Here is a 27,733-nt window from a genome sequence, read left to right on the forward strand (position 1 = left end):
ATTTGTCTCTATACTGGGAGATAGGCTGAGCCCACCCTGGCCTGAGACAACTGTTTTCTAGAAAGATCCCTCTGAAGGATAACTTTGCTGTGGGGTCACCTATGAACAAAAGTTGCCCATATCTAAAAGATATGCCTCCTATCAAAACTGATTATGTAAACACATATTCAGTTATCTGAAAATACAGTCATGATATATGTTCAATCAAAGACTCAGGGTTTAAAATAGTATATTTAGAAAAAAACTAAAACCCAATCAAATCATATGTTTAGGCCTATGCCATTTCTGTGGAAAACAAACACACATGCCTGAAATTATGTACACATATCTGTTTGCAGAGTAAATGTTAACAGTGGTGATCATCAGGAAACTAGACTTTGTGTGATTTTAGTTTTTTTCTTTTAATCTGTATAACTTTTCTAAATTGAGCAAATATTACTTGTGAAAAAGTCAAGGTAAAATTCAAAATGTTTATTCTAAAGCCCACTTTAGTAACAATAGAAGAAATATATACATTGTGTGTGTGTGTATATGTATACGTGTATACATATATAATGTATAATAAAATAAAAATAACCTAGGCTCTGCTACTCCAGAAAGTACATTTTCATCTGTAGTCCACTCTCCTTGAACTTGACTTTCCCAGTTCTGATGGAGCTGAGGCCAGGGGAGAATTCCAAAATCAACACCAGCTGGGAGAACTCTATAGCCAGTGGGGGAGGCATGGCCCGTGGCAGGAGCCTGCCCTCCCTCTGCCCAAGGTGATTTTTACAAGCTTCCTGCCTGGGCAAAGGTCATCCCAAGCCTGTGCTTCCCACCCTTTAAATAAATCCCCACCCAGGTTATCTTCAGACTTTTTCTATGAGCAAGCACTTAAAGGGTAAGGTAGAGTGAGGCCCAACCTGATGTCCCCCTTCCAAATTTTCAGAAGCCAGAACAACACCCACCCTGTCTGGGCACTTACCACGCAGTCCATGCTCAGCATGTGCTGGGCAATGACCTTGGGGTCATTGTTGGTGAACAGTTCTTTTGCCCGCTTCAGCATTGCTGTTTCCAGGGGCTTGTTCTCAGGAGGAAGGAGCTTTGACTCGAAGTCATTGGGTCTGAATGAGGAGGCAGTCTCCAGTCGGGGCGGCACAAACTCTACCTCGTCTTCCTGCCCCTGGTCCTTCTGGGTGGCCGGTGCCTCCCAAGGCCCAGCCCCAACATCATCATCAAGGGTCAAGTAGTTGATGCCAGAGTTCCGGGGCCCTGGCGCCCCATTCTGCTTGGCCGTTAGCAGCTCCACGTAGCTGTCCTGGGCACAGAGGGGAGGCCTTGTTCCCCTGTCACAGCCTGCAGCAAAGCCTGGGTTCAGTTCACAGTAGTTGGCCTCAGAGTTGAGCCAGGTAGATGGAGACGGGGGAGCCTTGAGGACAGGTGCCTTGCAGGGCTTGGGGGGTGGTTTGGGGCACAGCTGGCTGTCTGAGCCCCTTAGAGCCTCCCCTGCCCTCGCGTCCGAGGAGACCCTCCGAACCACCGCCGGGCTCAGGGTGGGCTCACTGCCCGTCCTGAAAACGGGTGAGTTTGGGCAGGGGCTTGTGTCCACGCCTGGGGATTGAGGGGGCAACTTACAGCCTGTGAAAGGTAAGAGAGGGTCAGGAAAAGCTCAGCTGTACAGAGAAAACAAAACTAGAGTGACAACTCCCCAGCCCTCAATGCATGCCTTCGGGTTTCGATTTTTTACTTCCCAAAGGCAACTCAGTATGACTGTCCCGCTCCCAATCTAGGGCAATCTAAAGCATCTCAAGGGCCAGTGGGCCACACCCTGCTTCTGAGGGGATTCTACGAACAGCTGGGCTGCAGTGTCATTTTATGGTCAGAGAAGGTTAGTCCAGTCAGAACAGGACAATACGTGGAGCTGGAGGGCAGTGAGTAATCTAGTCTCGCCCTCAGAAACAGAAGTCTTTAGTCACATAGCATAAGGGCCTGAGTCACTCTCACAGCCAGTGGGATCTAGCCAGCTTCAAGAGAGAGCTGAAGACACCCCAGGAAGGTAGGACAAGATGCTGAGATAACCCACATAGAAGTGGTTCACCAAGGGGCATTAGGAAAATCACCTTGTGGTCCCAAGGAAGGTCAGTTACGAAAATAGTGAACAATAATCCATGGTCTACTAATATAGTTGCTTATGAGGTTTCCCCATATCCCACACCTCCTCTCTCCTCTGGCTGAGAAAGAACGGAGAGGAGAAGGGGTCTTGTCTGGATGGCTGCTCCTCCAGGAACCCCAGCACTGACCCAGCCCCAGAGATCCGGTCTCTGCCCAGGGAGGGCACTGAGACAGCAAGCTCACTTGTCATGAAGGCTATCAGTTAGCGGATGGGCGTGGGTCAGAAAACTTGGGTTCAAATGCTGGCTTAACCACTTGCCAGACGGATAACTCTGGATAAGTCACTTAACCTCTATGCCTCAGTTTCCTCGGCAACTAAAAGAGGATAAGCATTCCTGCCTTGAAGGGTTGTTATGAGGCTTAAGAGCTGGCACACACGAAGTGTCCAGCTTGCTGATCCGCATCTGGATATAGTTCTACAAATCCCTTACCCTCCAGCCTAGAGGCACAGAGCCTTGTGTTGTCCCCAAATCAGGTGACTGGATGGAGCAGGGAAACAGCCTGAAGGAGATCAGGCTAACACTGTCACCCTCCTCCCAGAAAATTCCCAAAGACCTACCAATTGGCAGGTAACTTTCCGACTGGTGGGCTTTGAGGGATAAGGCTCTTCTGTCCTGCATGTGATCCAGGCAGGCTGGCTGGCTACCGCTCTTCTCCTTATTTCTGAAGCAAAAGATCAGTGGAACAGAGACGTGTCATTAAATCATAAAACCTTCAGGCAGCGTCATGGAAAGTTTTTAAGAGAAATGACTGCTTAGAAGGCGAATGGTACAGCACATCCTAACAGTAAAGGAATGTCTGTTGGAGGGGAATGACTGCCGGGGGCGGTTAACACAGGATTGTGCCCTGGGCTCCATCCCCACGTCCTCAGGGCCAATCCGGTTAGTTCCCGGGCTGCTGCCTCGGAGCCCTTCCATCTGGTGGAGCAGAGCAGGGTCAAGATTTCACGATAGTCTCAGGAAAAACTGATGAACTGGAATGTGTACTTTTAACAGAGCTTAAAATTACTTACAGACCCAGGAGGAGTGACTTGTTCAACTAAAATGCATTTTCCACCATCCCTCGTGGCGTCGGGAAGGGAGCCGTGGGGCTGTCTGCATGTCAGCACAGATCCCCATGTCCCCCAGATAACCCACCGGATCACCCTGGGGTACTGTCACTCTCATCCTGGAAGGACCAGGGCCCCGCGGCCGACCTTATGCTGACCTGGGGAAGGGCCGAGCCTGCGCACCAAGCTGGCGCTGGGAGGCACCAAGCACAGCCACGCGGGGAAAAGGCGACTGTCACTTTCCACACAATTTGCTAGCACTCCTCTGCTCCCTTGCCTAGTCAGACTGGGAATTTCTCTAGCACCAAAAAAGCAGAATCTCTCCTTTGCTAGGAGAGACTGCACTGCACCAGCCAAGTTGTAATGAACTTTCATCGGCCCTCCCACAAGCTTATGTTACAGAAATCGCAATGTTCTTTCCTACCTTTGCAAGCACCAAAGGAAAAAAGCAAACAAACCAAAAACCCCCCAAACTCCCAGCAACAGAGAAATTCCAGCAACCCCTCAGAGATAAGGCTGGTCAGAGGGCAAATTCCAAAAGGCAGTGGCTTCAGCCGGGCGGTATTTATGCAGTGATCTTCAGAGCAGCCAGACTTCACTGGCCCAGAACGCCCACCTGGGACGCTCCCAACCTGGCTGAGCTCGCACACTGCCAGCCAGCCAACCAGCGGGCCTGACGTCAGGGAAGGTGCGGGCGGGCAAGGGAGAGTAAGGGAGGGCCCCGTGCAGGGTGCTTCCTTATTGAACCCACCCCACCCCCACCCGTGGACGCTTCTGCTGCAAGAAGTGACAGGGCTTAGGGAGCTGTGCTTTCAATGGGCAATTGGAAAAGTGGCTCTGGGGGCGCCTGAAAAGTGGCTTGGTTAGGCGTCCTATTCTTGATATCCACTCAGGTCTTGATCTCCGCCCAGTGTTGGACTCTGTGAGGAGTGTGGAGCCTGTTTGGGATTCTCTCTCTTCCTCTCTCTCTCCCCCAAATAAACAAACTTAAAAACAAGGAAGAAAGACAGAAAAGTGGCTCTGTTAGACCTGCCTCATTGACTAAGAGACCTTCTCAGTCTTTCTTTCATTTATCTTAAATAAATTTGTATTTTGGGGCGCCTGGGTGGCTCAGTTGGTTGGGCCTCTCAGTCTTGATTTTGGCTCAGGTCACAATCCCAGGGTTGTGGGATCCAGCCCCAGGCTCCGAGCTTAAGTGTGGAGCCTGCTTGAGATTCTCTCGCACGCTCTGCCCCTCTCCCATGCTTGCTCTCTCTCAGGAAAAAAAAAAAAAAGTAATAATAATAAATTTAAACTAATTAATTAATATTTTAAATCCAGTCACTGAGGGTAGACCAGGAGGCAGGCCTTCTTCCCCAGCACCACATTGGGTAGGGATTCCGTGCCTTGCCAAAAACTCCCTGGCTCTGTTCATGACATTAACTCTCTGTTTGTTAGTTGAGCAGCCAACCCTCACAATCACAAAAGAAACAGAGCAAAAGGTGCCCCTTTAATATTTTAAGGGATCTCAAGTCCATTCTTATTACTAAGAAGAATTTCTCTGTGTCACTTCTTGCCTCCCTCCCTGCAAACAGAGTCCCACATTCCACTGCCCTCCAGAAAATCATATTTATTATGATTACTAACACCTACGTGGCGCTTATTTTTCTTTAATGTTTATTTTTGAGAGTGTGAGCAGGGACGGGCCGGGGGGTGGGGGGACAGAGGATCTGAAGCAGGCTCCGCGCTGGCAGCATGGAGCCTGACGTGGGGCTCACAAACCGTGAGATCGTGACCTGAGCTGACCTGACACTCAACCAACTGAACCACCCAGGCACCCCCTAGGTAGCACTCTCTATGTATCGGCATCATTCTAAGCACTTTGCAAGTCTTAAATCATTTAACCCTCACAAGCCCCATCATTCCAGGTAGGGAAAACAAGGCCCGGAGAAGTTACATAGCTTGATCAGTGGCGGACCAGGCATTTGTGCCCAGGCAGGCAGGGTCCACAGCCAGACACTGACTAACATCTACCAGAGCTTCCTAGGAGCACACGACCTGGTATGTATTACTCAGTTCTGAGCTTGGCTTCTGAATTTCTGCAGTCTGCAAATTACAGTTTATGACATTTCCTCCTGTCCAGAAAGAAAACCAATGAGTAGAATAAAACATGTGGGTTTAAGTGTGTAAGTTTAGATGCCAGGCAGCTGGAGAAGGGAAGCTGGGTAACCAAGCGGCTGGGGCTAGACTTCACCCTACCGGGCCTGCCTTTTCCCTGCTCTCCTTCTCTGGAGCAGTCAGACAGCAGGCACGAGCACCCAGCTCCATGAGAAACAGGTCCTCTGTCAGCACGTGCCACTGGCATTGGAGGGCAGGGGGCCCCAGCTGGGCATCCAGTTCTCTGGACTCTTCTCTCCCCCTGTGCCCAGGTTCTGGCCACAGCCCCCAGACTCTCGATGTCTCCAGCTCTCTCAGGTCTTTTCTCATCCACCTTCAGACTGAGCTCTCCCCCCAAACCCCCAAAATGTTGTTGGACACTTGGCATTCAACAAGCCTATGGTCGTATCTCAGATGCGGCAACTGGTTTTTCCTCCGCGGTCCACCCCTTCTCTGGGCCCTCCTGTGGTCTCCAACTTGCCATTCTCCAACACACATACCAGAGTCCCAGGAAGCCGAGGTCCCAGGCTCTCCCTCTACTTCCCCTGCACAACCTGACCCTCCATGGCTCAATAACTGGTCTTCCTGCTCCAAACTCTCTCCTGCCTCTCTGGCACATCGCTGCCCTGTTCTATTCTCGGGACACCCTGTTCACCATGTCGAGTCTTTGAGGCTCCCTCAAACCTCTTAGCCTTGTTCTAAGGCCTCTGTGATTGGGCTGTGGTCACCTCCCTGAGCCGGCCCCTACCAGCCCCTTACACGGCCCTTTGCTTGAGCCCCACCGATCTGCCTACCCCAAGGAACTCTTGTCCTTTCCTATCACTACACACCTGCTCCTGCTGAGCCCCCACCTGGACCGCCCTCCCCTTCGCAGCGTCTATCCGAACTTTCCCTAGCCTTCAGACCAGCCAGAATCCTCCTTCCTTCCCAAATCTCTCCTGGCCAACCCTCCCCCTCTTCCTCAGCAACTGCCTCATTTAATTTTGGCTCCAAGTCAGTTGGGAACTAATCACGCACTGCCCCATGACAGCTTTTCCAATTACACTTGGCATTCTTAGTAACATCCTTTATTGTTCTTCCCTTCCCGCGTGAGCTCCTCATCTGGCTGACTAAGCCCAGGCGTGTCCAGAGTGTCCCTCGCGGTCCCAGCACCACCCCCATGAGGCCGTGACCCACCTGAGGAGGTTTCCCCTGGTAGAGCTCTGCTCCCGGGCCTGGAGGCCGCCCATGGTGAGGCTCAGCCTTTTGCCCACGTCGGACCTGCCCTCGGCCAGGCTGCCCTCCCGGGCCCGGCCTGGGGAGGTGCCGTAGCGCTCCTCCAGGCACCGCAGGGGCACCGTCCTGTTGATGGGCTGGAAGATGATGGCTCCGCTCTGCTGGGAGATGGGCCGGCGGTTGCCCACGTAGCAGCGCACCAGGCCAGGGATGGAGTCGAAGCTCTCCGTCTCAAACTGGTACTGCACGCGGCTGTAGGCCTCACTGAGCCGCAGGACCGTCCGGTGGATCTTGAAGTGCTGAGCGAGGTTCTTCCACTGACAGGTCAGGACAAAGTTTCCGGGGCTGGACAGAGAGTCACGAACCAGGAAGTCGCCATCTCGCTGCACGAGGTTTTCTGACACCTTTGGGACAAAATGGTGAGGGGTAGAAAAGGCAAGCGCACATTCATTCCTTCTAAGAGCTGCACTGCTCTCCACTTCTTTGGGCCAGCGGCGGACCACGGTATTGTGTCTCTTCTTGCTCAGTTGGCTCTTTATTTTTACAACGTCAAATTCTTAGAAGACCCATTCATTCTCTTAAGAACTACGTGCTGTCCACCTACTGTGTGCCAGGCACTACTGTAGGCACAGGGCTTACAGCAGTGAGTGAAGCAGAGTAGAGTCTCCACTGTCACGGAGCTCCTGTATCTAGTGGAGAGCTGCTACTTTGGTGAAGATAAACAAGCAGCAGGTATGGTATGTCCGATGTTGTAAAGTTAAGGAAAAAGTCAATCGGGAAGGGAGATAAGAAGTGCCTGGGAAGGGATGAGGGCCGTTCATTGCAACAGGGTGATCAGGAGGGTCTCATGAGAAGATGACATTTAGGCAGACCCGAAGCAAGTAAAGTCACAGAATAAAACAAAGCAGAAAATTCATGTCTAGGGAGTCTGATCCCTCCCCACCCCCAGCAAGGGGAGGAGGGAGTTTGGTCCACATCTAGGAGCCTGGTGGATGGGGAGGAGAGGTCCACACGTTGGTGGAGGCCAGGGGCTGTGGAATCAGAGACCTGAGTGTGGTTCTGGGCACAGCACTCGCTGGAGAGCCTGTAGCAAAGTCAGGTCAGTGTCTCACGTCACAAAGTTATAGGGAGAATTATATATTTGCATACACAATATATGCAAAGCACTAGTACAGTGCCGAGAACACAGTAGGTGCTTAAATATTATTATTAACTATGAGGATGCTGATCTCTACTGTGTTGCCAAAGGAAAATCTCTACTGTGTTGCAGATGTTCCTGTGGCCAGACTGCCTGGCTGTGCATTCTGGCTCTACTGAGTGACTTTGAACCAGGTACATAATCTCTTTGTGGCTCAGTTACATCACCTGTGGGACAGGGATAGTATCACCTACACAGTATCGATGAAGATTTAAAGGAGTAGAGTGTCAGCTACAACTACCTTATTGTCACAGTGTTCAGTTATACAACCTGAAATGATGTATGACTGAAAATTTACACTCACTGTAAGTGGTAAACAAATTTTGTGATCACAAAAAAGAGAAGGACGGTGGTGACAGTCATGAGTTTTATAAACTTTGACATTTTTTTCCAGGATATCCCAACATTGGAACAGTTAGAATAGCACGCTACCATGGTTACTTTAAAATTCCATCTTGGCCTTAAAAATTTGTTTTCACACAGAAATTGCACTTCTTGGAATGGGGCCTGAGGAAATAATTACAGTGATAAACACAGTCATTATCTTACAGGGTGTTGGTGAGGGTGCCCACTAAATAGCAGAGCACCATACGATGGACACACATACAGTGTAGAATGGTTTTAAAACGATTTTATAACAGCAGAAAACTCCCAGGATATGTCAGTAAATGAAGACAGTGGGCTGCAAAAGTATATGCAGTATGATCTCACACTTGCAAAGCCTCGTAGGAGGCTTTATATCAAAAGGTTCACAGTGGTTACCTCCAGGTTGGAGAATTATGGGTGAGAGTTTTTAATTTTCTTCGTTTTACTCCCTGCATTTTCTACAATCAATTTTAAACTAAAAACAAAAAGTTAGAATAAGGATTATTTCTTTGATAGTGCTGAGGCATCTGCTACATGAAAAAAAATTATCACCATGTGATGCCCTCCACACACCCCCCCCTCCCCCACCACCGCCCCTTTCCTGTCATGTTGTCCTGGGTAAATGACTGGCCAGATCAGCTTCCAATAAAAACCCAAGAGAAATTCTACACCTTAATTCTGGACTTATATTTTTTCAATTTCTAAACTGTTTACACTTGATCTTAGCCAAAAGGCCGAGAAGCGATTCAATTTCTAAACTGTTTAGCAAAGCAAAAACCCCACATTATTCACAGCTATCACCCAAATGATAGTCACACAGAGAACATCCTAGGCCAGGACGCTGTGGTCACTGGTATAATTCCTCTACCTGCCATCTCCAGGACAGGGGTCCAGGTAGGGGAGGGCTGGAGGGTAAATAGTTGCTGGCCCCACTAGGGTACTGGTGGCCCTGCTGCTCTGTGCCACTTGCCCTGATGATACTCTCTCTTCACCTGAAATTAAAGTACTGTCTTAAAAGAGAAGCAGGTTCAAAGGGTATGAGGCAGCCGGCAGCCGGCCATGAGTTCAATCATCTGAACCACAGGCTGGCCCCTCACCTCTCGGGGTCATCACCCTGCCGCCACTGCCTCCTGCCCGCTCCGGGTCTGTGGACCACAGGAACACCTGCCTTTCCTCCATCCCCTTCCCGGGCAGGTGGAGATGTACTGTGGGTTCCTGACCTCAGTTCTTCCCGGCGATCTCCTGGGAGACAGGCCCAAGTTCGATTTCTGTGGGCTAGGGTGTTCTATCTGTTTGGCTAAACTGGGGCCGACTCTGACATGGCGTTGGAGGGTAAGCCGGAAGGGTTCTCAGCGTGCTGGTGTTTGAGAACGGTGGGGCGCGCCCTGGCAGGAAGAGAGCGGGTACCTGGCGGGGGATGCGTCCATGGTACCAGGCGTGGCTGCGCAGGTCTTCGCCGCTCAGCAGCAGCTCCTCCTCCAGCTCCTTCTTCAGCCTCTCAGGGGTCCTGTCCATGACGTGCCTCTCCTTGGAGAACTGCAACACAGGGGCAGCGGTGACCTCCCACCCTGCCCAGGTCGGCCAGGCCAGCCGGCTGGAGAGGCCCTCCCGCCCGCACTTGGCCGCTTGGCTAACCAACCCAGGATATGCCAAAAGCCCTGTTCAGGTAGGGGAGCCTGGATAATGATTACAATTAGCTGTGACCTTTCACTTCTCCAGCTGCAAGAATGTAGCGAAATTTTCACCTACACACCGGGACTGTGATGGGAGAGGGGGCCAAGATGTTCCTTTTATCAGTCGGCTCAGGTAGCAAAGACAAGGGGAGATGGGCATTGGGCACCAGAGAGACATGTGCGGGGAAGGAGGCACAAACGAGCCCTGAGAGCTTCCTCGTTGTGCTTGGGAACCATCCTCCCACGGAGCTGGGAAGGACAGCAGTCCTCAACTGACTCACAGCTCTGAGCCCGCAGGACACTGCTGCCCAAAGCGCAGTCCCCAGGCTGAGAGGGGCGGCCCTGAATTCTTTGCTACTGGCAAACTTCAATTCAGGAACTGAGTTAGCCTTTAGAAACTTTCAGAGCAATCGGACAGAAGAATTTTATGTCTCTCAAATCTAATAACGGAAGTCTGACTTTGGGTTGTTGTATGTCTTTTTCATTTCATTTTTCTAATATTTCATTTTTATGACAGGCTGGAAATTGAAACCTAAAAAAAACTGGTCCCTCGCCTCGGATAGTTTAAGAATCACTGATCTAGGTCACTGCGCAGTGGCCAGGGCAGGAAGTCTGGGTGGGCAACACTGCCTCCAGGTCTAATTTAGAGTCCACGCCTACTTTCAACATGTGAACTGAACTTGGACACCTGCCCAGTTCCCAGCAAAACCCGGCTCAGGGATCACTCAGGTCATGGGAGCAGGAAAACCATGTCCCTTATGTTCTCCCAAGTTCCCCAGCTTGGCCTCAAAAGGATCACCCAATTATCTTCATCACGCGCTCTGCACCTTAGCAAAGGAAGAGGCCCAAATCCTTCTCCACCCAAGAAAAAGGAAACAGACTTGGGATTTTACACCCGGATTCTTATCCTCAAGTCTCTGTGAGCACGTTGGCCTAGGATGGCCCTGGCTGCAGGATGCAGGGCCGCTCTCAAAGTGGGGCTCTGGTTTACTAATTGCTTCCTTCTCCCACTCTCCTCCTCACAGCGCAGACACCTGCATCAAAGAGATGCCAACACTCGCTGACCTAGATGCCCGCAGGCATTAGCAGTGATGTTTGCCATCGATCATTAATTATGTACGGGTACATGTGAAGACAGCTCACTGGAAAGACTTGAGTACAGAATGCAGATTGTCAACCAGGCCACATCTACTGGTAGTTTATTGTCTGTCTTGCTTCCCAGTAGATTTCAAGTTTCATGAGAGCAGAAACCCATCTGCCTTCTTCCCTACTGCCCTCCAGCAATGCCTGAACATATTAGGCACTCCACGTTCACCGAATGAGCAAATACCCTAAGGTGAGGCCTGTGTGGGCCTTTTCTTAGTTATGGAGCTTTTCCTCTTCAAATTATTTGAAGCTCCCTATCAGCTGAGCATGTGGCCACACAACTAAAGGATGTCATTCCTCAACTTCCGTCTCTTAATGTAGGCACTTGGCCACATGACCACATTCTGACCAAGGGAAGGTACAATGCCGCTTAGTGGGACTTCTAAACTGGAGAGGCAGCACCGTCTGGAACCTGAGGAGGGAGCCACGTCCTTCAAATGGGGGAGCAGAAGCCCCAGTGGGGTCAACACAACAGTCCCAGATTGCCCACCCCCCAGGTCTTCCTTGTGATCTTCTGTCTCGTTTAAGCCTGTTAGTTTGGTTGCTCCTGTCACTGGTAGCTGAACTAAAATCCTAACTGATACTGTGACCCTAGCCTCTCTTGAGCCCCCCCGACAGTCTGTTTACATCTAACCTAAATCCTTGTGCTGTGCCTGGGCCCACTTCTTCTTGGCCTGAGCTCTGAAAACGCGGTCACCAGTAGCCATACCCTCTGTGTCACCCTCCGCTGAAACTGCACTCACCCAGATCCAATAAGCTGTTCCCATATTTCTCTTTACATTCTCCTTCCTTCCTGATGTCCAATACCCAGGCCACTTCCCGTTACCCCCTCTCTCCTTAGCATCGTTCATAAACAGCAAGATTTCTTAGCATTTTATAAACAAATCCTTCACTCCAGATTTTGAGATAATCCTGCTTTACATTTGTTACCAAAAATATAAACTCTGCTATCTTGTTACTTCTACTCTAATTCCTTAGAGGAAAACCACAGTTGTGGTTCTTCCCCCTGCTGTGGACTGTGGAGATGGGGCATGACAGGGCATTACAGGCAAGTACTGAGGGAGGAGAGGAAAGGAGGCCAGTAAGACTGACCCTCCCTGGAGACAGAACACCAGACTTCAAACACTATGCCCTTAAGCTCTTGCATAATTTGTGAAAAGTTAGGAGTTTACACAATTGACTGGATTCATGGTTTGGGGGTGGGGAGAGGGTGGGAGATAAGGAGGGTAGGAGAGGGAGGGATGGAGGGAGACAGATCCAGAGCTAGCAAAAAATCTCAAGGGGTCTTCATCTCAAGCCAGTGACAGCTGTTTCTACTACATTACAAAGAGCCAGGTTGGCTTCTGGGAGCTTCTGCCTCAGCAGATGCTGTGGGCACCATGTCTCAAACGGCTAGGTGAACAAGGCAATTCAAAAGTCACCCCCATATGCCCATCCTCATGATTATTTGCGGGGGGGGGGGTGAATGCCTTCTAGAAATTTCACAACTCTTTTTAGTCACACAGATTACTGCAAATTTTATTATTTTTCCTAAGGGCCTATATTTTATGAGACTTGCCCTTACCAGCTATGATTGTGCCACTATATAGGAGTACTGTTATACTCATGGTTGGTGAGAGGTGACCATGTAGGAAAATCTGGCAAAACGTATCCATTTGTATATTTGAGAACACCGTGACTGATATTTGTGCTCCTTGGGGACCAAGAATGGTATTCTTCAGGGCGCCTGGGTGGCTTAGTTGGTTGAGCGTCCGACTCTTGGTTTCAGCTCAGGTCATGATCTCATAGTTTGTGAGATGGAGCCCCACATCGGGCTGTGCACTGACAGCTCAGAGCCTGCTTGGGATTCTCCCTCCCTCTCTCTCTGCTCCTCCCTGGCTCATGAGCACTCTCTTTCTCAAAAATAAATAGGCTTTAAAAAGAAAGAAAAAAGAATGACATTCGTGCTTCACAGGAAAGGTCACCAACCATGGGAGTGGGACATTTGGCAGAATTCTGTCAATTTGCCCCAAACAACTAGAACATGTACCAACAGTGTACCCTTCCACTTAACTGCTGCCATCTGGAGGAAAGATGAGGTTCTGCCCCGAAATGCAGCCATTTCAGTTAAGTTTCTGGGTCTTTGGGGGCCACAAAATAAACTCTAGCAATTTAGGGTAACACAGGAGTACCTCTGCCCTTGGCAATGGTTTTACCCCATCGGTGTGGCCACCCCTTTGAAGTTCTGACTGATTCCACTAGTGACCCAAGGATCCTCCTGGCCTGCCTTAGATTACATTCTGAGCAAAGTCCAAAAGAGATAAGTTCCTGCTCACACACAGTCACATGCATTGCTATCTCACGCACGGCCCAGCATTATGCATCATAGAGGGGCCGGAAGAATAAGTACAGGTCCCAGTAATCCAGTGGTTTCCAATCTTGGGAAAGCACAGCCAAGCACATCATACTAATCTGTCCCAGTTCCTACAGACTTTTCTCCCAGTTCATACTTTCCAGCTCTTTCACATTCGTTTCTGCAGACGTCTTCTGAATTCAGTGTGCCTCAAATACTGGCTGGACCCAAATCATTCTCAAGTTTTCTGTTAGCATGGGATAGCGGGCATCTGTGACAGAGGGCATCATGACACCCCAGAGCAAGTACAATATATCTGGGCTCTCTCAGACAGTTTCCACTGAATGGAAATGCAGCACTCACTGGCCCTTTGGATTTTATGTTCTTCCACCACCAGCAAGAAAACTCCTGAACGATCAGTATCTCACAAAGATGCTATAAAAGGTATAAACAACCACATCATGGTAACACGACTTTTTCTCCATGCTCAGATTCTCTAGCTATTTGCCCCTGAATTTGAACTTCATTCCTAGAAGGCAGGTCTGATTCTTTGTTTCCAGAGCTTCTTATCTTAAGGAAAGGAGGTGGCAGAGGCTTGGCCCTGACTCGAGTTTTTCTGCTCCAGTGGGGGCTCCGGATCCCTCCATCCTGAGCTCCACCCTACACAGTAGCTGGGGTGTACCCTCCAGAGAAAGAGATGCTTCCGGGTTTGGTTCAAGAACATTCTGCCCATGAGCTTTGCCAGGTTCATTCGAGCCACCACGTCCACCCACGGCCGCCACGAGAGAAAGACGCAGGCAGGTCCCATGTCTCCTGTTCTGTGGCCTGCCTGAATTGCACCCACCAGAAATTTGAAGGGTTCTTTTGGGGGGACTCAGGGTATAAGAAAAGGTGCTATGTACACAAATTAAGTAGTAATTTGAGCAGTAAAGAAAGGGAGGGAAGCTTAGTAACTACTATATCATGGTTTCCCACTCACATGGCTCCACTTCTAAAATTTCGTGTTCTCTCAGCCATTAGTTCTGGGGTCTGGGGTGAGGCGGGTAAACTGGTAACTCAGGCAAATGCAGGGGGTGGAGGAGGCCCACGCTTGTCCACCCAAATTCAAGTTTAGTTAGAAAATTCCTAAGTTACCATAATTGTTGCTTTTCAGGGGAATCTGAGTCTAGCTACATCTTCCTTACTGCCAGCATTTTAATAACCCTGATGTCAACAGATGTTACAGCACGGTGTTTAAGCATAGCCGGCCCTCGCCCTCCATCTACAGGCCACTGGCCGCTGACTGGCTGTGTGGTTTTGCTTAAATAACTTTACTGCTCTGCAGAAGCCTCAGGCTCCCGGTCTGCAGAGATGGGGCTAACAGTTTGTGATGGGGTGTTAGTAAGGATGAAAGGGATCCATATCCGTAAAGCACTTAGAACATAACCCAGGACACAGCACTGTTACCTGTTATGACAGACATATGAGAATGCTACTCATCTGGTTAGATAAAAGGGACAGTTCACATCAGAGGTGTTTTCAGTCTGGTGCATGGATGTGTAGGGGTTGGGGGTTTGGGAGGGAAGCAGTGAAGGAAAACAGCCGGCTGCCTGCATGAATGTCCACGGCTGCCTCGCACAGCCCGCCTGCCCCAGCACCTCTGGTCCAGTTACAACGCCAGAACCAGTCCCAGCTTGCTGCGGCCGGCTCCAAAAATCATGCCTATCACTCTGAATCTGGAATGAACATCTCTGCAGCCCCACACAGCCCCGGCAAGTCTGTTCTTGACAGGCTGAAATAGCCAGGGCCCGGGAGATGGTTGGAAAACATATTCTGGACGTGCTGAGCCAGTTCCACAGACGTGCTGGGAACCTTGATTAACACGGAAACCCAAATTTCAACAGTTTTCCCAGAAAGAAAAAGCTGTTCCAGCCCAGGAGGAAAGGAGCCCAGGGTCTCTTCTCCCAAGGGCTGCCTGACATTAGAGCCTGCATTTCAAATCAGGCACAACAATAGGACCCTGCCTCTTCGGAGGAGGTCTGTGTTCTTAAGCTTGGGGACGAGGGAGGGTGTGCATGCAGTAAATTGTGGGAAAACCCCAGAGAAGGCACGACACTTATTTGTATGTAGGAGACAGTGGAGAGGATTAGAAAAAGATGTCATCTGCATTATAATTAATATTTATTTTACTCTGTCCCTCTCTCTAAGAAAACCTTCCCAGTTCCCACAGAATTTTAAATTGTGCAAATCACCAGGAAAGATCCTGTCCCTAGTCCCAGGGGCTAAAGGTAGAAAGGGAAAGACTGGAAAAGCACCGTTTCATGGCCATTAGCAATCATGACCAAGCAATCTGCCAAACTAATTGCTAGCGGGGGATGACACCCTGGTCCCTACCCTTAGGAGGGCACAGTCTCTTGGACGACCACACACAGAGAAACGGTTTAAACTCATCCCTGAGCTCTGGAGAAGCACTGCCTGGATCTTATCCCTGCCTTCCTGCTCTGGAACCTGGCTGAGTTACTCTGCCTCGCTGTCCTTAGGTTTTCCCCTGTCAAAATGAGAAAAGTCACTGAAGCCCCATGCCGTGGGAGGGGCCGGGGGTGGGTAGGATGAGAGCATGGGGGGGGGGGATCAGGATCGGACCCTGAAGATAAAACCTGAGAAGAGGAAGGATATTTAGGGCATTTGAGCTAAGAGCAGCTGGGTTTGGTCAGATGGAGGTTCTGGTTGAGGAGGTCTGAAGCAAGCAGAGGTTTTACACACACACACACACACACACACACACACACACACACACACACTCCATCTTTTCTCCAAGCATGTGGTTCAGACCCCACCTTCCTGGGCATCATGGCTGACTGGCTGACCCAGCTAGAGTTAGTCCCAGGAGGGCAGGATTGGATAGAGGGGAGTAGGACACTGGAGGCTGAGGGACTAAACCTTCACACTCTAGATGGAGAGAGTGTCACTGAAAATCTCTGGCTAGGAAGGCAAAAGGTAAAAAAAAAAAAAAAAAAAAAAAAAGATGCTTTTAGACAGAGTAATCCAGGTGCAGTAGGCAGAATGGCCAGGCCGGGGCTGGGGGCACAAGGCCAGTTCTGAGACTTGTGAAGTGTGCAGATGATGGACAAATCTCTATCGCAAGCCCATATGGTGGGTGCCAAGGCAGGGATACTGACCAGAATCCATTCTAGAACTTGGATGTCAGTATGAATAAATGGAATTCATCTCTGCAAAGCTTGTTTCTCTCCCCCTTTCCTAGTCACTGGCACCTCCTCTGTCCTCATCACCCAAACTCACCCTCACCCGAACCCTCAACACTGGCTTCTATCAGTCAAGAAATTCCTGATTCTATCCCTTACTGACACCCACTCTGATTCCGACTGAGATTGCTCTGTTCTGTTGTCCCAGAACTTCTGCAATGGCCTCGTAACAATCTCCCTACCCTCATCTCTGGTCATACACTCTGTACTTACATGCCGCAGACTATCCCACACTCCTGGCTTGGAGACCTTAGTCAAGGGGTGCCCTAGCAAGGGCTGACATGAGATCCAGAGTCTTTCTTAGCACCCCCACAAAAAACTTGATGGGCTCTGATGCCTGGTTTTTACTTTCCCAGGGCTCAGACCTGGTTCATGAGGGACACGGACCCTTTCATGCCCTATCCTCCCAGACCCCTCAGCTTTGAATGCCTTTCTTTTAACCCCAGTGAAGTGAACCACCACCTTTGCCATATACGGACACCGCATACCGGGATCCAGGTCTGAATTTGCTAGAAGGCCCAGTTCACAAGGGCTATGGATGGATGCCTATGTGAGGACCCCTTGTGGATATCTGCAAAATAACTGGTAGAGGCTTGACGGTGGGGGAGACGGGCCAGGGCACGGCCGTTTTGCAGTGGGGGTCTGTGAATCAGCAGTGACATACCTGCAGAGGTTCTAACGACGCAGGGGCTGGAGCCCAGGCTGGGCAATGGGGAGAAGAGGGAGGGGAGTTGGATGAGGCAGGCAGGGGCCTTGAAGGCCAAACTAAGCCAATCCGTTTTTATCTAAGCGGGGCAGGGAATCCACTAATGAATGCTGGGCAATGAGGCAGTACGGTCCGCGGGACACAGCTCTTTGAGGACAGAGGCCACGCCATATTTCCCTTTGGCTCCCAGAGCCTAGCCTCGTGCCTGGCACACAGCGGGTTCCCCGTAAACACTTACTGACTGGAGCCAAGCTTGCCTTCTTACCCTCTGTGTGGCAGCTTCCTGCCACTGGGTGGGGAGAAAAAGAACATTTGGAGGTTGCTCAAGAACAGGGAATCTTGGCCATCTTTCTAGACTTCGCTTAACTTGTTTCTGTATGCACCAAGCGAGTAAGAGTTCTCACTTCGCAGGACGACCTGATCTAAGGCACATAGAGCACCCGGCACCAGTACCGTGCCTGGCACACAGCGGGCATTCGCTGGAAACAATGTAGAATCTGAACACCCTTTCAAAGAGGACTCTTGGCTGCAAAAATAGTAAGTTGCTTCACTAAAGAGTTAAAAAAAAAAAGAATTATAAAATCCATCAGAAGGTTTTAGAGGTATCTGGCCTTTGAGAATTTAGTTCTAATGGAACAAAAAAGCTAGGAGTTGGAACAACCAATTTCTATTCATGCACAGGTTATTCTTTATTTCAGTTCTAAGTTGATAGTTTGGGGGTTTTGAATAGTGTTGAACAGTGGTTCCATCTGTGCATGTGACACTGACCACACGTGAGAAGGCACTTTCCCTGGTGGCAAGCACTTTGCAGGCCTGTATTAGCAAGTGCTCCTGGCTAGCTCCAGCTGCCTCAGCTGTCCACAGTACACGGGACAGAGTGGCAGTGTGAGTGTGCAAGAAATTGTCACGTGCACAAGGCTGAGAAGTCCTGGTACAGAGATTATGTGTCCTTCAGGGCCTTGGATGTTTAGTCAAGGATGTTTTTTGTTGAATTTTTAAAACTGAGCTGATTTTCTAGCCATTCATTCTATGATCAAGGCTGGCAATTAACTTGCTTGAAATAAAAAAAAGAGGGAAGGGGAGCATCTGGGTGGCTCAGTCGGTTAAGGGTATGACTCTGGATTTCGGCTCAGGTCTCGATCTCATGATTTGTGAGATCGAGCCCCAGGTCATTCTCTGTGCTGACAGTGTGGAGCCTGCTTGGGATTCTCTCTCTCCCTCTCTCTCTGCCCCTCCCCTCTGCTCACACATGTGTGCTCTCTCTCTCTCTCTCTTTCTCTCTCAAAATAAACTGAAAAAAGAAGAAAAAGAAAAAGGAAGAAGGAAATCTGTGCATGAAAAGAAGGCAAGGGGGAGAGAAAATGAAGAGAGAGGGAGGGAGGGAGGGAGCAAGCTTCTGGGCTATTCTATCCCAGTCAGGAGTGTCAGGCCACAGCACCCAGCATGCTACCGGTTCTCAAAAGCTTCCTTTCTTCTGCCCTGGATGGTTTATTCAGTTGAGGGAGAGGTCAACAACAGTCCAGGCCTCTGATCAAGTGGCACCAAACCACTGCTCAGGTCACAGTTTTCTAGAAATCTCATCCAGATGATCACAACCAAAATTGTAAGTGCGACTGACGTAGAGCATCATACCAAATTGGTCTATTTTCTGAACGAAGACCGTGTCCTCCTGCGAGCTGGTGGGAAACCCCTCAGGAACGTGCCTTGAACAGCCACCAGGTGACCCAGGCTGGGACCATGCAGGAGTCCAAAACGACAGACCCTCATCTCGAACCCAGCCTGTGCTGCCTCGGAACCTGCATCATTGCAATCCCTAACAAAACCTGAACGTACAAGGACAAAGAGCTCCCACTCGGAAAAAAACATACACTGGATAACCATTGCGCAGAGCCTTCTGAAGCCTTTCTAAGTCTGCTACAGGACCACCTTGCAAGTAAATCTGCCTAACAATGAGATTCTTTGAAGATGTCAGAAACTCTGCCCCTTCAAGTCCCTGCCCTGTGTTGAACTGCAAGCAGTGGACTAGTTTATAACCAAATTCCAAAGTATATCAAGGGCTTGTAGAGATCCAGTTGGTATTTTTACCATTGAACACCTGCATAAATTGATCATGAACCCACAGGATGAATAAATCCCAATCACTTCTGCCACTCTTAACCCTGCCCACAGGCCGAAAAATGAAAATCCAGTTCTCCCCAAGCTTTAAGCCCAGCAACATTTTGCAGGCTCCCTCAGATGTTTTCATCTGAGGTACAAGGGCAGGAGAGAAGGTAGCGTTTGAAGATAGTAACCTTCAAGCCTCCATGTGAAACAATTTGTATACTGGCTTCTCTGCCACTTTTTATTGACACTCACTGGCCTTATGGCTTGCCTAAAAATGTTTTATTATTACTCCAAAGGTGAATGAAGAAGGGCTTCAATTTACGGATGCAACTTTTCCTACTGGGCGCCAGGCTAGACAAATACAACTTCCGTGCTAATAACTGTGATTAAAGCCAAAAACATACACTAAATACACTAAATACACTAATAACTAAAACATATTTAGTTATTAAATAAACCATTAACTTTGTAAATAAAAGTCCCAAGAGGGAAAAAACATGTCAAATTAAAATTTTGAATATCCTATTGGGTAGATAAAAGCCAATGGTGGCACGGGCAATTGGGCATTTCGGCCTGGTCCCCCCTGCAGGAGGACACACAAGTGGCCTGGCCGTGGGCTCCAGTACACAAACAGCACAGTGGCATTACATCTAAGCAGGTGCCCTTCTTACGTGGCAGAGAAAATTTCCATACTGACTGAAACGGATGCCTGGTGGATGGCAATCAAGTATCCCGAGGAAAGGTGCCTTATTCGAATTCATACCAAGGTGCTCTCTGGCTAGAAGGGAGAGACCCCGAGCACGTTCCCCACCTTTTAAGTGTCGGGCTGTTGACAGTGGGGACCTCTGGTCTCACTTGGGTCCTGTGCCTCTGAGCCTGCTCCTTTCAATCCTCACATTAAAGCTCAGCGCAGCAGGCTCTGTAGGCAGTTCTGTCCACACACACTACACCCTCTCGGCTAAAGTGCTGCACAAACAGCCAGGAGGTTACTTTTAAATCAAGAGTCTGATAGCCACTGGAACACGGGGCCTCCGATTACCTCACCTTCTTGGCCAAAGTTCTGCAGGAACAATCAGGAGGTCAGTTGGAAATCAAGAGCTTGATAGTCACTGGAACACTGTGCCACCGATTAAACCCGAAGGCCTACTGAGCGCCCACTGTGCCACTCGGCGTCCCGGACTAGGTCTGACGGGAGACACAGACACGAGAAAGAACAGCTCCATGGCCTGACAGGGGTTACGGCCGCTTCGAGGGGATAAGACATCTTTAGAGAACGTACAGCAAACAGCCACAAGCAGTTTTGCCGAAGGTCTCGGAGTTCTCTATCCTGTCCGAAGTCAGCGAGGGCTTCTGGCCCCTTCTGAGAAAGGAATCGGTAGCAAAGATACCTCATAAAATTTCAGTGAGTTTTAGCATTCTGAAACACTTCAATTAATTTGATGTTAATTTTAAGTACCTTGATGACATACTTTCTCCTTTCCAAATCCTAGAAAGAATCTCATCTTCAGAAAAGATTCTGCAGATGGGTTTTGATGCCATTTTACCATTTTATAATTAAACCTGCATAATTTATCACACTCAACACCAGATTCTTACTCCAGTGCCATTAAAAACAGATTTGCAATTTGCTATTAAATTAAGATGCTTCATTTTCCTACTACCTGTGATTTTTCTTTTCACAGACAAATGATGATACGAGGGCCATCAGACCCTAGCACAGACAGGAAACTGACATCAAAATCCCCCAAGAGCCCAAATCCAAGAGATTTCATTTTATTCATTATCAAACCTTATCAAGTATTACAAAAAGAGGCTCATAAACCATAAATAGTAAAAATGAAGAGAACATCTGTGGAACTCCTTGTTTATCAAGGTTCTGAGAAGTTTCCAATAACATTTGGCTTTCCATGTGTGTGAATGAAAAAGACTAGTTTAATTTTACATTATGCACACTGGAGTCTTACCACAGCACATGCCCTAGGCGTAGCAGTAACTTGATCCCCCCAGGCTTACCTAATTGCATTAGGATTATTCTGATCAGTGTGCACAGCTCCCCTACATGTTCAATCCCTGTTACCTTTTATCACCCATCATTCTCTAGGCAAGGTCTCTACGCCTTTCCATCTTGCAGGATGATGAAGTTACTGCTTTTGATGCCTAGCTTTATTTTGATGGAACACCAAGGGACTGAAAATTATTTTTCACAGGAGACCGATCAGTCTAAAATCTGCAGGAGGAATTGGAAGTTGGACCGAATGCAGCACACCCAACACCAACCCTCGCGGCTGCTCCCTTTCACAATAGTTACCTACACATGCGAGAAACTGCTCAACATGCTCATTACACTGTAAGAGCTCCTTTCCCAGCTACCTGCTTTGGTGGCTTTGCCCATCATGTTTCTACCCTCTTGACAAAGCATTATTTACCCATGGACTCACTCAGTACTCAGCTCCAAGGGGGTCTCATCTTTCCCTGGGAAAAGATAAACTGAAACACAAATGAGATTTTCAACAAGCCATTTGTAGCCATTTGTTAGCCTCTTGCCCTGAAAGCTCTGGGGGTACCTTCCCCTCTAGATCTAATTTAGATGATGACTTCCTAGAGTAGCCTGCGGAGCGGCAACATCCAAATCATCCCCACGAGGCAGCCCTGTTTTCTGATTCCTCCCAAAGAGAAATCAGATTGCCACACTTAGGATGAAGGCTGAAAATCCTTGCTTGCACTTAACCATTTAGTGGGTCAGTGGAATAAAAGGCTTCAAATGAAAAGTTGAGTACTAGGCGACCTATGCCACCCCCTCTGTAAACTGCTTTGCTCCCGTGAACCATGTCCTCAACTTCTGATACCACTTCTCTCTCTCACTAGGTTGGCACACAGGCTAAATGAGATAATGCAAGTGAAATATTAATCACTGGGTCTGGCAGCGAGATTTCATTCCATGAGAGCAGTGCTTTGTTAACATCTATGGGGAAAGGATAAACAGAGACTAACCCTGGCTAATAGGGCAGACCCCAAGATGAGGGTTTGAAGACCAGCTGACCAAAGTTCAGAATGTGAGGAGCTCCAAACCGGAAATCTCTCCCACTGGTCATTCAACCTTGTTAATTCATCTTAACCCAAATTACGAGTGATCTGGTGGAAAATAGCTGTTCACCAAAATAGATGCCCTATTTGCTCTTCAATAAGAATATCAGAAAATCAGGGCGCCTGGGTCGGTTAAGCATCCGACTCGATTTTGGCTCAGGTCATGATCTCACGGTTTGTGGGTTTGAGCCCCACGTGAGGCTCCATGCTGACAGAGTAGAGTCTGCTTAGGATCCTCTCTCTCTCTCTCTCCCTCTCTCTCTGCTCCTCCCCTGCTCACAAGCATGTTCTCTCTCAAAAATAAATAAATAAACTTGAAGAATATCAGAAAATCAAAACCAATTTAATTCAAATATAGTTGACCCTCAAACAGCACAGGTTAGAACTGTGTAGGTCCACTTATATGCAGATTTTGGGGGGCAAATACCATACAGTACTGTAAATGTATTTTCTCTTATGGTTTTTTTAATAACATTTTTTCTCTAGCTTACTTTATTGTAAGGACACACTATATAATACATATAACATATAAAATATGCATTAATTGACTGTTTACGTTAGGCTCCCAGTCAACAGTAGGCTGTTGGCAGTTAATTTATGTGGACTTTATGCAGGGGATTGTTCAGGGTCAACTGTACCATCCTTCTATTTTGTTGTTTTTAGAGAGGGAGAGAGAGCACGTGGGAGAGAGCACATGAGTAAGGGGGAGTGGGGAGTAGGGAGAGAGAGAGAGAGAATATGAGAGAATATCTTAAGCAGGCTCCACACTCAGCGCACAGCCTGACTCGGGGCTTGATCCCATGACCCTAGGATCATGACCTGAGCCAAAATCAAGAGTCAGACATTCAACCGACTGAGCCACCCAGGCGCCCCTGTACCATCCTTTTCTTAATTCATCTTGAATGAATGAGACAATGAATGAATAAACAAAATACATCATGGCTGAAAGACACTAGGAGATCTAACTGGAAAGAAAAACAAGAAATGCCAAACACACACAGAGGAAAATCCAAAGAGTCAGAAACCCTTCCAGCGTGGGGTGTAGAATAGATGACTTTCCAAATTCTCTCTCTCCAAAAACATACCATGACTAATAACTGTCTCAGACATCTGCTTTGGGGTAAAGCAATCGTATGTCAGGGCTAAGTACACAGTAGGTTCTCAGTTAAACCAAACAATTCATCACAAGATGGGTTTTGGCCAAGCATTGACTCTACCACTTCCAACACAGAACTCACACGTCACTTTATTATTATTGTCTTTTTAGATGTTTATTTATTTTTGAAAGCAAGAGAAACAGAGCGTGAGCAGGGGGGGGGCAGAGAGAAAGGGAGATACAGAATCCACAGCAGGCTCCAGGCACCCAGCTATCAGCACAGAGCCTGACGCGGGGCTCGAAATCACGAACCACTGAGATCATGGCCTGAACCAAAGTCAGACGCTTAACTGACTGAGCCACCCAGGGGCCCCGACACACATCACTTTAAAGGTGTATTTTTCCAAGAGGAGCTCAAAGCACTCGACACCCACATATCTCGTTTAACAAGCTTTTGAGAAACACAATCACCATGCCAGATGTCATGGCAGAAACAGGAAAATAGCAGCTGAACTTGAGAGGAACAAGACACCTAAAAACAATACAACTCAGATTCATCGGACATGAATATGTACAATGCTCCCGGAGTTATATAGGCAGGAAGAAGATTTAGATCTCACAAGAGTCAACATCACCAAGGCCCTGAATGTTCATGATTTGCTCAGACTTAGAGAATATTAGTTAGAATCCAAGTCTCCCAAAGTATATATAGCACTGGAAATGTTTAGTCCGTATAGAGCAGACCTAAAGGAAACATGAAGGCTGTGTGGAAATAGCTGAAGGCTTGGGCTACTGCCATCCCTAGATGATGGTCAAACAGACTTGGTTCAACTCCCTAAGGAAACTCATCCAGCATCACCCTCCTACCCTCCCCCACATACTGTTTTATTTTTAGGTGTTCACTCATACCAACCAATTTGGTCTCAAAACAGACATGCCTACAATAATGGGAGGAAAAAATGCACCTGAAGGGCTGTCATGCCCGTTTAACTGCAGAATCAGGTAGACACTGCAGGTACACAGATTTTGACTTAAAGGAAAGAGAGACCTTTTAGCAATTAGAGTTGTTCACATGTGGGAATGTAGCGCCTTAAGGGCACAGTACACGCCCCATGTCTAGAAAGGTCAAACATAAAGGTGAAATCACGTCCTATGAAGAAGTAGGGCAGGAAGACCAGTTAGGAAGCACAGTGCTGATGGCAGAGTCAGGGAGCAAGAGGCAGATGAGAGCAATGTTGAGGAGTAAAATCTTAAGACATCTTGAGACGTGGAAGATGAATGGGAGAAGAGACACCGGAGCTCCTGGAAGATGCTGAGCCACCAACTCCCAACACAGAAGCACAGAGGGGGCAGGTTTGTGGAAGAGGACGCACAGCCTAAGATGCCCCTGCCCTGTCTGGATGGAGTGGCTCACCAGGCCGTGGGATCCAGGGGCTGTGAGAGAAGGGCTGGACTGGGCACGCACTGGGGAATCCTCAGAATGTGGGGTAGCCTATCTCAACTGCCACCTAAGAGATGGGGGGGTCGAGGGCATATCAGAAGGGTTTTTAAGAGGCAGGCTAGAAAGAGAAACTGAAGATAATGTCTTAATCCTTTGGGGCTTCTATAAGATAAATACCATATACTGGGTAGTTGAAACCGCAAACATGTACTTCTCCCAGTTCTGGACGCAAGTCCCGGAGCAAGGTGCTGGCAGGTTCAGTGCCTGGCCTGCTTCCGAGTTCTAGATAGCTCTCTTCTCACTGTGTCCTCACACAGCAGAGGGGCAGGAGAGCACTCTTTTGTAAGAGCACTAATCCCATTCATAAGGGCTCCACCTACCACCTCCTAATATAGCACACCCGAGGTTAGGATTTCAACATGAATTTGGGGGTGGGGGGGACACAAAGATTCAGTCTCTAGCAATAGGGTGGGAGCTCAGGAAGGGATCCTGGGAAAGATCCAGGAGAACAAGTAGAGTGCGGTGTCCTGGCGGTCAAGACTTTCAGGAAGGAAGAGCCAATAATGCCAAGTGCAGCAGAGTCCCAATAAAATCAGAATTGGACGGCATCCACCAGACTTGGCAAAGCTGCCGGTGGGGTGAAGGAGGCAGAGTGGCCACCGGGAAGTGAGAAAAACAGAGACCGTGTTAATCAGTTTTTGGGTGGAGGAAGACAGGGACCAAGAAATGAAGACATGGAAATAAGCAGTATTTTTAGAATGGGAAAGACTGGAGCATGCGTACAAACTCAGAGGAAAGCGTTGGTGGAGAGGGACAGACTGAAGGTCTCTGAGGAGAGGCCAATGGAGAGAAGTCTATGCAGAGGAGGTGGTCATGGGCACAGGTGGCAGGGCCAGCCTTGGTGAGGACACTTCATCCTCGGAGGAAGTGAGGATCTGGAGCTGGATATAGTTGTGGCTTGTGGGGGTAGTAGCGGGGACGGAAAAATATTGTGCCCAATGGTCTTAACTGCTGCTGTGAAGAAACAAGATCCCGCGAGTGTGCAAAAAGGGCCAAAGGAGAAGGTGGAGGGAGGCAGACCCCAGGGGGCTGAGCAGGGACAAGGAGCCGATGGGAGGCTTCGAGGACGTGGGCCTGAGCTGGGGGAGGCGCTCCTCAAGCTCATGCTGCCCGCAAAAGGACCGAGCCCAGACCTCCCCCCGCTCCCCACCCACACTGTTCACTGGCTCCCACTGCCCTGCACAATCCACTCACCCACCACCTCTCTTTCCTCTGCTCTCAGCTTCGGCCAGGCATCCCTCCAGGGTGTGATGCCCGCTCTCCTGCCTGTGCCCTCTGCCCACTGCTGCTTTAGGAGCCGTTCAGTGTTACCTCCTCCTGGAAGTTCCCTGACCCGGGGCTGCATTAACACCTCTGCCCAGGGTCTCACAACACACCGGTGTCACGCCTGCCCTGCACCTCCCATGCACGTTGGAGAGAGAGCTGCTTGCACTTTCATCTCCCCACCAGACATGGGAGCTCCTTCAGGGCAGGAGCTTGGACGGTCCCCCAGCACCCAGCAGGCCCTCGTATACAGGCAGGGCGTGGGGGGCGGGGATGTAGGTAGGAGGCTGGCTCACGGGTCTCTCAAATTCCATCTTATTAAGAAACTAGGATTCTAGCTTGTTGGTTGTCTGTGTGTAACTGCTTTTGTAAAAGCACACGTGTTTCAGAGTGGACACTGGGGAGAGTTGTTCTCTATACAAACTAAAAGACTGATCATAGTTCTTTCATAAGCCAGAAAAATAAGCCATGACATTCTCATGGCCAGAGCCAGATTCCAACAGTAGCCCCTGGGGCTGTGGACACGCACTGGAAATCCAGACGAGGACAGAGATGCCGCAGTCCAAACCCACGAGGTGCTCCTCCCCTCCCCTCCCCTGCCAGGACAGCCCGAGTTTCCTCTGCTGGCCTGGAGACATCCAAAATATGCATCAGCTAAAAGGCCCCAGAGTGGTCTCTGACATCTTCAAACACAGCTACAGAGCCCTGGGCCTTCCACATACCCCAGACCCCTCACATGGTGTAGCAGGAAGGCCTCTGTGGCCCCAGCATGCAGACTCTCCAGGGCTCTCCCCAGTGTTTGGCACAGGCCCGCTTCTCTGTCGTCCTGGAGGTGCTGAACCCACTAACAGAATTTTCCCAGGGTCCCAGTCTAATTTCTGCTTCCCACCCACGTTTCTCCAACAAAAACAAGGCCTCGGCCAGGATCCAAGCTCCGGGGTCTGCAGAGAGGGGGTGCCGGGACCCAGCCGCTGTCAGCCATATCCTCCCTTCCCCTGATGCTGAAACCAGATCCCACAAGCTCCCAGATGCCAATGGAATGCATTTAGGTCTCTTTAAAAAAAAAGCTGTGCTAGGCTTATTTTGGAGGGCAGGAGAGATAAATGAGCAACTAGCAGCCGCCCTGAGGAGGGGCTGAGTCACTTGGAAAGACACTTCCCGAGTGCCTTTTTCCACTTTGCACAGCTCGTGCTGATGGTGCATCAGCCCCACTGACTAAGGCAACCCAGGCCATCATCAACACCAGGATGGAAGACTAGTGCCCAAGCTGTCACGAGAGCAAACACACCATGGGACTGGCCACAGGGAAGGCAAGCAGGACCTTGGCTCTACCACATTCACTCTGACATAGGAAAGCAGTTTCTAATGCAAACAAGTTCCAGGAATCCAACCGTCTAGGGATGGGCAGATGGGACACCTCAGGCTGTAAATGTGCATTCAGAGAGCTCCCAACACTTTTTCTAGGGGCATGGG

The 27,733-nt window shown here is 49.2% G+C and overlaps 1 protein-coding gene across 5 annotated transcripts in view; it reads right to left on the minus strand.

Annotated features, from left to right (window-relative positions):
* The window catches only part of BCAR3 (BCAR3 adaptor protein, NSP family member), a 113,789-nt gene that overhangs the window by 22,296 nt on the left and 63,760 nt on the right, over positions 1–27,733 (minus strand). For 2 of the 5 annotated variants that reach the window (XM_030326233.1, XM_030326234.1), the window contains 4 exons: positions 9,522–9,650; positions 6,512–6,954; positions 2,711–2,814; positions 965–1,617 (listed from right to left, as the gene is read on the minus strand). In XM_030326233.1, the coding sequence (XP_030182093.1) occupies positions 965–1,617; positions 2,711–2,814; positions 6,512–6,954; positions 9,522–9,650 (1,329 nt within the window). The other 3 variants (XM_030326236.1, XM_030326237.1, XM_030326238.1) reach the window with 3 other exon arrangements.

The sequence above is a fragment of the Lynx canadensis genome, chromosome C1, assembly GCF_007474595.2.
Source record: "Lynx canadensis isolate LIC74 chromosome C1, mLynCan4.pri.v2, whole genome shotgun sequence".
NCBI lineage: Eukaryota > Metazoa > Chordata > Mammalia > Carnivora > Felidae > Lynx > Lynx canadensis.